General features: G+C 37.8%; 1 protein-coding gene across 1 annotated transcript; it reads left to right on the top strand.

Annotated features, from left to right (window-relative positions):
* The first annotated feature begins 12 nt into the window (after positions 1-12).
* LOC104519767 (histone chaperone ASF1A) lies at positions 13-9,428 on the top strand. The gene is made up of 4 exons (XM_010165610.1): positions 13-97; positions 2,046-2,161; positions 6,559-6,735; positions 9,004-9,428. The coding sequence occupies exons 1-4, from the start codon at positions 13-15 to the stop codon at positions 9,214-9,216; spliced, it is 591 nt and encodes a 196-aa protein (XP_010163912.1). The 3' UTR covers positions 9,217-9,428.
* Positions 9,429-9,811: the final 383 nt, after the last annotated feature.

Below are 9,811 nucleotides of genomic sequence, written 5' to 3'. Positions count from 1 at the left end.
TCAGGCCCCGCCATGGCACCTGCGAAACGCAGCGGCAGTGCCTGTCGTGGGGGCTCGGCACAAGGTGCTACCCCTTTGCTGCCAGCTGCGCACAGCTGTAAGTGACCCGCGCCTCACTCTCTGCGCTCACACTAGAGTTAACCCCGGGCCGTCGGGGTGAGAAGAATTATAGATGGTCTAATGCAGAATTCTCAGTTCCCTTCCCCCCCACCTAAATGCAAGTTAGACTACAGGCTACATTCAGTATGAGCACTGCTATCTTTCACATTTATAAACAAGATTAAACATAGCCTTTTGATACTTGATGAAAAATTTGCTGTAGTTGCCTCAGTTTTCAGGTGCTAATAGGTCTAGTTATTGTGCTGTTTTCTCTTCAGCCAGTCCTGTGCACCACTGATCTTAAAATTAATGCAGTCTAGGTTTTTTGTTGTTTTTTTTTAAAAAAAAGAAAGTTGTTACTTGGTATCAAGATACCTAAACAGCATTTAGATCAACCTATTTAATATATAAATTAAAACTCATTTTTTAAAAAGTCCATTTTTCAGCACTTAGTACTACTTTATACTGTTGTCCTAGAATAACAGCACATGGTAGTGTGATAATCTTAAGTAGTTTAGCCTAAAAGTCCTTGATTTCTGTAAGTAAGTGGTAACTTAAACTCAGATGGTGACAAAAGAGGTCCTTAAGTGTCGTAGATGAGTAGTCTGCAGGACTGGCAGTAGCTAGTACTAGATGCTTAGAAGGCAAATAAAGCCTCTGATAGAGTACCTAGCCAATTGTGCTGTGCTGTACAAAGGCGTAAAATCCCTTCCTAAGCTCTGTTAATTATGTTACCTAAACCTCTGATACCTGCGTTGATGCTAAACGTGATAAGCAAGAAGAAGTCATTAATGAGGAAAGGGAGCTGTGACCCTAAACCAGCCAAGTTGTGTAAAAGGGCTGCTTTTTTTCTGTGCTTAAGTTCCATTCCTGCATCACGAAACCATAATGTGGACCTTTGGATTCTGCAGAGAGTACTAATGAAGTAAGTGTCATAGGGCACTGGTTGGTGCTTTTGCACAGACCACTGGGGCACTGTTCCTCAGGAAAAAAAATGTTAAATATACAAGTTTTTCAGGTAAAACTTTGAAGCAACAGTTTCATTTAGAAAAAGACTTATTCATAGTTTTTTTTTTTGTAATGCTGATCTTTTTTTCCCTCTTTGTTTAAAAAAGACCAAAAATCTGTCTTTTGAGATTAGTTCTGTGTGTATATTTATGCATGTGTTTTTCAATCAAAAAGTGAAAGTTAAAAGCTGGCCCAGGAAGAGCTAATGTGTGCTAATTTGCAGTTTCAGCTTTCCAACACCTGTGGTGGAGAGGGTGATTTAGAAATACTGAATTGTAAGAAATGTTTGGTTTTGGTGCATCATTTTAAGAAGCAATTTTTTTTTTTTGCCTGCAGTTCCATTTCAGAATGCGGATAAAATCCAAGCACCAGCATCTTCAATCATGGTCTAATCATGCTATCACAATTTTACATACTTCACAGGTTACACAAGTTACATGTGAAGGAATGGGGACACACAGTTAGTGTGCCTGGCCCTTACACAGTGGGTTTTCTTATTCAATTAAGTACCTTCCGTGATCTGTGTAATTTAAGCTGTGAGGTGTACGTGTGCAAGGTGGGAATTATCTTTGGGGGAGTCAGTATTCAAGGCACGCTGAAGCCATTCCCACAGGCTTGGAGAAAATATTGAATGCAGTTCCCAACAAGTACATGGGCCCTGTCCTCTGTATAAAATTTAAAAATTAACCTGACTGTGACAGCAGAGGGATTCCTGCAGTACCAGCTGCCTGGGGGGAGATGGTGGGATGCTCTGGCTCGAGAGGGCTGGGGCAGGCGTCGATAAATTTCTCAAATGAAGACACGTCCTTGTTACTTTGCGCCTGTTGCCAACGAAGTAATTTGAGGCTGCACAAAACTGTAGATAGGCAAGAGTGGAAGACCCTTAACTGTAATGATAAATAATGTTGGTTTTCTTTATTATTTTTGTTCTGCTGTAGATTTGGAATGGAAGATAATTTATGTGGGTTCAGCTGAAAGTGAAGAGTACGATCAGGTGTTAGACTCAGTTTTAGTAGGACCTGTTCCTGCAGGCAGACACATGTTTGTATTTCAGGTAAGTTTGATTTAACTGTTTCTAAAAGGGCTTTATTAATTTGTTTAAAGATGACTGTATCAAGCAAAGAGGCACTTGAAAAATAATGGTAAGCTAGAAAAAATGTTTTGGTCAGCTCTTCAGGTATGATACACCTTCCTTTAAAGTCTGTTCCTGAGATGGTATTTCTTTCCCCTGATATGTCCATGGTAATATTTTCAGTTGTGGTATCCATCGTTAGAGATAGTGATTATAAGCACTGTTCCTGTAGCTACTGATTATTTTTGGCCAGTCTGGTTTATAAATATATTCTAGATCACCCGGTAATCACGAGTGCCCGTTACCTGGTTTACACTAGCACCAGCAGGCTTAACTCTACTGCGGCTGGTGGCAGTTTCAGAGTCAGGAGCACTAGGTTAATGTAGGCAACATCCTCAGAAGATGAGGCCAGCAAATTCATTGTAAAACTCTTCCAGAACAGGCAAGAGTTAATTTCTGTTTAGTAGGATAAATAATCAACTGTGATGTTTGGCTAAGCATGCTAAATCACAACAAAATACAGCAATTTGTAAAATAAGACAGAATTCCAGTGGTAGATGGCAGGTGTTTAGGACACAAATGTGTAGATCAAGACTGTCCAACAGAGTCCAGAGCATGTGACAGTGCTATAAAATGCTGCTGTTAAAGCCAAAAGCTACTAAGAAGGAATAATGAAGGGTAGGAAAATGGGGAAAGAACAGCACTAAGATGGCTTACTAGCCTATTCTGGTTTCCATTTTAAGTCAGCAAGAAGGGGAAAAAACCTAAAGCAGACTTGCCTAAATTTTTAGAGAAGTTTTTCTTGTGTGTGTGTTTGGTTTTTTTATCGAAACTCTGATTTAGCTTATTTTTTTCTCTATTCATCAAATGCTGGTATTTGTCTTATAAACTGAGAGTAAAATCCATCAGCAGAAAAATCAGATTGAAACTGAGTAGGGCTTATTGTACAAGAACCATGCTACTTTCCCAAGTACTGTAAATTCACTTAACTACTGAATGGCAAATGCATGCTAGAGTATGAGCATTTAAAAAAAAAAAGTGCTAATGAATACACTTTCTTATTTCTCACAGTTACTGTTTTAAAATAATACCAACATTTGTGAGGCATCTTGACTAATCCTGTAAGTTCCAGGATTTTTTTTTTTTTATTACAGAACAGGATAAAGGAATAGAATTAGGCTGGGGGTTCCATTTATTAACCACACAAGTGCAAATCAGTTTTGAAACACTTCTGTTTGGTTTTGGAGCTGGGCCTAATTTTTTCCACGCTACAAACAAAGCAGATGTAACAAATGCATCATTTATTAACAGTTCTTCCATTATCAAGCTATTATACCCTATGGCATTAATTGGTCAGAAACAGGTGATCCTCTGTTGCCCTCAAAGGGGCTACCCTGTAGCACTACATCCAAAGAAATCAGCTGGCATTTACATTTCTAATTTAAAAGATGCACTGTTCTCAATTAAGTTACAAAGATTCATTGTTGATGGTGATGGGAAGGAGCAGGAGGCAGGTGCCTAACAAGGCATGTTTTGGCTGTATGACTAGGAGTGCCTCTAAAATTAAATGTACTGGTCTTGCAGTTTCTGTAGGATGGATTCATCAATTGTATCCCAGTTGTAACTGACACTGCAGTTAAATTATGAGTAGATTGTAGACGTTTTGCTCAGATTGGAATACATCCTCCTTCTGTGTTATAATAAAGTATCCCTCTTATTTCTTATGGAAGTGCTGTTGGTCTAAGTATATTAGACTTCAGAATCACTGGATTTCAGGGGAGGGTAGGGCTCAGCCAGTGCCTACAGAGGAGACCCCCAAAACCAGAAGTGCTGCAATGGGCCTTTGCTGAGGACTAAAGCTATTTATTCACCAGACTGAAGCAGCCTGGGAGATGGAGAGAACTAGCAAGGGAAGGCAAGAATGGGGCAAAGCACAGAACTGCAGGAGGCGAATAATAGATGTGTTCACTAGGGACACCACAAAGAAAGGACCTTTGTGGAGGTGCATAGAATTTTCAGCTAATATCACGCTGTAGATTTTTCTAAATAGGAAAATGGCTGAAACAGCAAGTAAAATGGAGTACCACACAGATAAAATGCCAAGGATGGTAAAGCTACCTGTGTTGAAAAGAAGCTGTGTATCAGGTTGGGAAGTCAGCCTTACATACAGAAAGATGCAATACAATTTTTATTTGTTTTTTATGTTTAAAAAGAAAAGGTTTCAATATTAAAGGCCTACAGCTGGGCCTGTTTGGTTCTAAATACCAAGATATGAGTAGTGAAACCTGATTCCTCCTCTCTGTGCACTTGGAGATTTGTAATAAATTCACAGAAACTTCTTTTTGAGATTATAAGCACATAAATAATTTACTGTATTTAAGTGGGGATATGACCTTAGCTACCTACCCTGCAGTAACAGCTATGTGAATAAATCCATCATGTGGAAAAGCAAGGTAATTCAAGGCAACATATATATTGAGTGATTTCATAAAATTCTTAAGTAATTTCTAGTGTAAGAATGGCATAATAAGACAGTGATTTTAATGCAAAAGTTAATTTACTGCCTTTTTTGCCTACTAAAATGATCTGTTTGCAACTGCTCACTTACCACGTTGTCATACCAAGCTCTTACTTTTATTTTTTCCCCCCAGCTGTGTATGATCATTTGTTTCCTGTGCAATTAAGAGGTTTGATGTTGAAGGCAGGAAGTTCAAAATTTTAGGAAAAAACCCCAGTTTTAAACAGTGTTGAGTCTTTTCCACTCGGCAAAACAATGCTTGAGAGTTAAGTAGGATTACAACAGAGTATTTCCTTGGGTTCACAACTGTATCATAGGATATTATAAGACCCAAAATGACAATGGGAGCCTGGAAGAACTAAAATCCCACATTAGAGTGTGAGTGGAGTTTTGGGGGGGGTTAAATGGACGTGTCCTTTTGCAGTATTTTAGTCTATAACTGCCCACTGTGGAATTTGAAGTGATTGCATGGTCCTGGGCACTGTTAGAACAAGACTGCTGAATTAAAGTAGCAATTTCATCTGTATTATTGGCAGTTCTTGTGATTTCTTCAAGCTTCTACACTTGTCCTGTTGCTTGATCATCTTTTCCATTCCCCTGTGCAAGCTGTAAAACCATTTGGCCTTTTTCTGTTGCCTTCAGGGCTGGAGGAAGTTGTGTTCTACCCAATTCCCTGGTTGCTTCTCCTTCCCCTGGTGCATTTGTACCTGAGAGGTCTGACTCATCTAATTCTTCTGCAGAGCGCCTACAGCTTCTTATAAAAAGCTAGACTGGTTTGAAGGCTCAGAATTGAAGTAGCAAAGAGCAGAAGCCAAAGATGCATGACCCACTAGCTCCCAAATTTCACAGTGATGGGGCATATAAACAAATACTACAGAAAAGGAGGGATGAGAGGGACAGTGAGAATTAATCCGATTTGTCCTCTGTCCTTAGGGAAGATTTGTTGCACCCAAGACACTTCAACATGCATTGTTAACATGTGTTCATTGTTGGCTTCAGATCTTCATGTAAAATTGTAAATATGAAGCTGTTTCATTTATGCTTGGATTATTGTTACTTTAAATCCTACAGCAGAATGAGGCATCACATTTTATCAATATGTGTTAGTTAGGACTGACGTGAGCCACATTTTACAAGGCAAATCTTAGTGCTTGTTTGCAACTGCAGAGCCCCAGTAAGTCAGGATGTTGAGGAAGATTTTAAGACTTGCCTATTAATTAGGATTGCATCCTGGCTGAAAATATGTCAAATGTCCTAGAGTGATGATGCATTTAACTGCCTATGTTTTAACAGCTGTAGGCTTGTGGAAGGAAGTAAGAGAGAGAGTAGTTTATTCCTTTCCTAGAAATCTGTGGGACAGCTCAAACCTCGCTGTAGCCTGTCACTGCTCTTCTTGGCGAAGTATAAATTAAAGTCTGTCTTTTAAAGGCTTTAGTCTTGTCAAAAACACACATACAGAGCAATTCAACCTCAGAGGTACCCCCCAAAAAATTCTTACTCTACTAAATTACCAAGGTGGGCTGGAGAACAATGGCACTGTAGAGTTGGAGTGATGTTAGTACACTTCCTCAAGCAACACTTCAGCTGATCGTACATTTAAAAGCAGTTTTGGATCAAAGCTGTTGAATCACTCAGAGAAATGTCAGCACACAATATTACTGTATTCTAAATAATTCTGTTTCTAGAGGATACTGTCCTAAATTCGGGGTTGACGTTGTGAAAGCAGGTGTATTTTCTGGTTAACTTGAAGAACAATTGTACAGTCACTACTCAGCTGCTAAGACATACTACTTAAGATTCCCCTTCTGGATAGGCACGTGGTATCAATTTCCTTTTATCTGTCTTTCCCTTTCACATTTAGGCTGATGCACCTAACCCGGGGCTTATTCCAGACGCAGACGCAGTAGGTGTCACAGTTGTGCTAATTACATGCACCTATCGAGGTCAAGAATTTATTAGAGTCGGCTACTATGTAAACAATGAATATACCGAAACAGAGCTGCGAGAGAATCCACCAGTAAAGCCAGATTTTTCTAAGGTAAGGCATGTTTTGTTCTGGTCATAGACCGAAGGTATGCTTAGAGAAGGAGGTTTTTAACAAACAAAACTAAACACCAACTGACTCCATAAAGTCCATGGAATGAGGTGTCAAATAATGGAAAAGACTTGGGACAAATTACAAGTGCCATAAATTTGGAGAACATGGAGAAACCTGCAACAGTTTCCAGCAGCTTGAAGCCTTGGCTGGACTTCATTAGGATTTTACACTGACAGTGTGAAATACACTGTTGGGTTCCCTCTGTGTGTACCGCTGTTGACAAAGTGGCTCTGTTTTTCAGAAGAACAGAATAATGGTGGTTTTTTTTCAGGACAGTCAACCTGGAACTAAGTATTATTTTAATACAGTTGTTATCCAGCTGTTCTAGTGTTAGAGCTGCAGTTTCTGCAAAACAGTAACAAACAAACTGAAGAACAAGTTGCATATAAAAAGAGGAAAGATGGGTAACCTGGTAAAAGCAGGTTGGATGATTATTCAGTCAATGGACAACTTGACCAAGGAAGTATACAGATCAAGTTTTAAAAAGTATGCATCCTTCACGGTAAAAATTAAACCAGGACTAGAATGAAAAGATTATGTGAAATAGAATTATTTGGAACCCAATATCTTAAGGAGAAGGATCAATTAAACATCAAAAACTAGTCAGAATCCTGTGAAACACCCTACCCAGGCAGACAAACCAACATGGTTCTATACAGCATTTGGGTTTGTTTTCATGGCAGACTTTGTGGAGTTGGGCTTTCTCCTTATGAAAGCTGACATACATGTGTACACACTCACATTCCAAAGTTGTGCGATGGTGAAAACTGTTATTTCTCAAGTTTGCATGAATTATGTGACTGGATATATAAAGAAATGAATGGGATTATGCATGTATTGTAATGAGTAGTACAGAGATAATCCCCATAGCACCTACAGCTGATCTTCAAATGTAACTAAACTGAATTGGTATATAAATTGGTTTTTAAAGGTCACTATTTTCTATGCTAAATTTTATGGGATCAGATGCTCTATATGTCTCAAAATTACGGTTAATTTTGAGGATTCTTAAACTTATCTGTTCCTTTCTTCTTTTTTTTGTTCATTTAAATCATATACTTATTTATTTTGGGTGTGAATGCCAGAATGTTGACTTCCTTTAAGCACTTGAATTTAGAAATGCCTAGAACTATTTGTCTTAATTCTCTGCTTATATAAAAAGCTAGCTCTGCTTCTATGAAAATAACAGCAAAAGCTATCCTGTATTGGTATAAGAAGTCCTTAATGTGACTCTGAGACAGAATTTAAACCTTCAAGTAGAAGGTTATTAAATTGATTAATTGATGTGTAATATACTGTACTAGGTTCAAAAAAAGAAAATGGTCTTGTTAGTTTGCATGAGGGGTTGGGACATATTTCATTAGAGTTTAATCTAATTCCTTGGAGCATAAAATCAGTGTTACTACCAAAGCAAACTTTTCCTGTGATCAGTCTTAACTTTCACAATGAGTGGCTGCCAGTGGCAGTAAGCTGCCATCCTCCAGTTAACTATCTATTATCTTGAAAATGGTGAAAGGTAAAAGAAAGTGAGCATTTTCTTTTTTGCTGTGTACATGAACAAGTACAACATGTTTTCAAAGGAATAATAAGGCCAGCCATGATAATAAAATATATGACTAATGTCTAGGCACGTCCACTGCCACAATATTAATATCTTCCAAATCTAAGTAATGTTGTTACTTTAAAACTTTAGAAGACAAATTAAAACTCAGTTAGTAAAATCAATCTAAAGCATGGCAATTTAATTTAAGGAAAGGGTGTACTCTGGAATGAAGACAAATAGTTCATGGAATTGATACAATTATTGCAAGTACCATAAAGGTGATGCAGAATTTTATGAAGTACCGTGGTTTGCAAAATCTTTGTGGGGGTAGTCATCTGCTTAATTAAAAGCTGGCTAAAATAATAAACACTTGCACTTTGCTTGCAGAGTTTTCATACAGCCTTGAACTCAAGGAACAGTTAATAATATTCTCTGAAGAAAGCAGTTACTTTTGCTGAGTAGGATATTGGAGTAAATGAGTGAGTGGTATGTTTCTGATCCACAGATAGTAGCTATAGATTCACATTTATATGAATTACCATTTTAAACAAATTATTTTACGTGTACAAGGCTATGGGGAATAAAAGGAACAAAAATCTATATGCACATGAACTCCAGTTTGAGATGTACAAATTACATAATCCATATATTTTCTTCTCTCCTAGCTTCAAAGGAATATTTTGGCATCTAATCCCAGAGTCACAAGATTCCACATTAATTGGGAGGACAACACGGAAAAACTGGAAGATGCAGAGAGTAGTAACCCAAATCTACAGTCACTGCTTTCTACAGATGCATTACCGTCAGCATCCAAGGGGTGGTCCACATCAGAAAACTCATTAAATGTTATGTTAGAGTCTCATATGGACTGCATGTGACTAACCACCATCATTTTGGTACTGTACATGTGTTAAACTGTAAAAACAACCAGAACTATTTCCTGCAAATTCCATAAGTACATAGTTGACAAGCAATGTGAAGAACTTGTTTTAAAACAGCCTGTAGAAAGTTTATAAAAAAAAAAAAAAAAAAAAAAGCCAAACAGTATTTGAGCAAATTGTGGAATATAAATACAACTATTTTTAAGTAATTGCCTTTTTTCTCTAATGTGTTATTCTCTGTGGTCTAAACCAAACCTGATTAAAATATACATATTCTCCCCCTTCCCCCTTTACTTCGTAAACACTATTAAAAGCTAAAAAACTGAAAGCTAAAACATTCAGGTAAAATGAAGGACTAATGCCATGTCTTCATCTGTGATATCCAGATTGCCAAATACAAACTGCCCTTTAATAGCAGCTTAAGAACAAAACTGTCATTAGATGAAGTGCAAAGAAAAAAGTATCTCTTGACCAAAAAAAAAAAAAGTCCAAAAACGTCCTCTTGCTGTGAAAGCAGATAGCACAGTATAATTTTAGGTGCAAGCTTCTTTCCCTTTCAAGGCACATACTTGTTACTTAAAGCATGCAATTG

This window comes from Antrostomus carolinensis, unplaced genomic scaffold, assembly GCF_000700745.2.
Source record: "Antrostomus carolinensis isolate BGI_N321 unplaced genomic scaffold, ASM70074v2 scaffold36113, whole genome shotgun sequence".
Classification (NCBI taxonomy): Eukaryota; Metazoa; Chordata; class Aves; order Caprimulgiformes; family Caprimulgidae; genus Antrostomus; species Antrostomus carolinensis.
The sequence above is the reverse complement of the archived record's forward strand: the minus strand, read 5'-3'. Positions and strand labels throughout refer to the sequence as shown.

Bases quoted from the DNA above. Each gene is read 5' to 3' on its own strand.
- LOC104519767 (XM_010165610.1), top strand. From the start codon at position 13: ATGGCACCTGCGAAACGCAGCGGCAGTGCCTGTCGTGGGGGCTCGGCA. The intron at 98-2,045 runs GTAAGTGACCCG...GTTCTGCTGTAG, and splicing joins GCTGCCAGCTGCGCACAGCT to ATTTGGAATGGAAGATAATT. The intron at 6,736-9,003 runs GTAAGGCATGTT...CTTCTCTCCTAG, and splicing joins TAAAGCCAGATTTTTCTAAG to CTTCAAAGGAATATTTTGGC.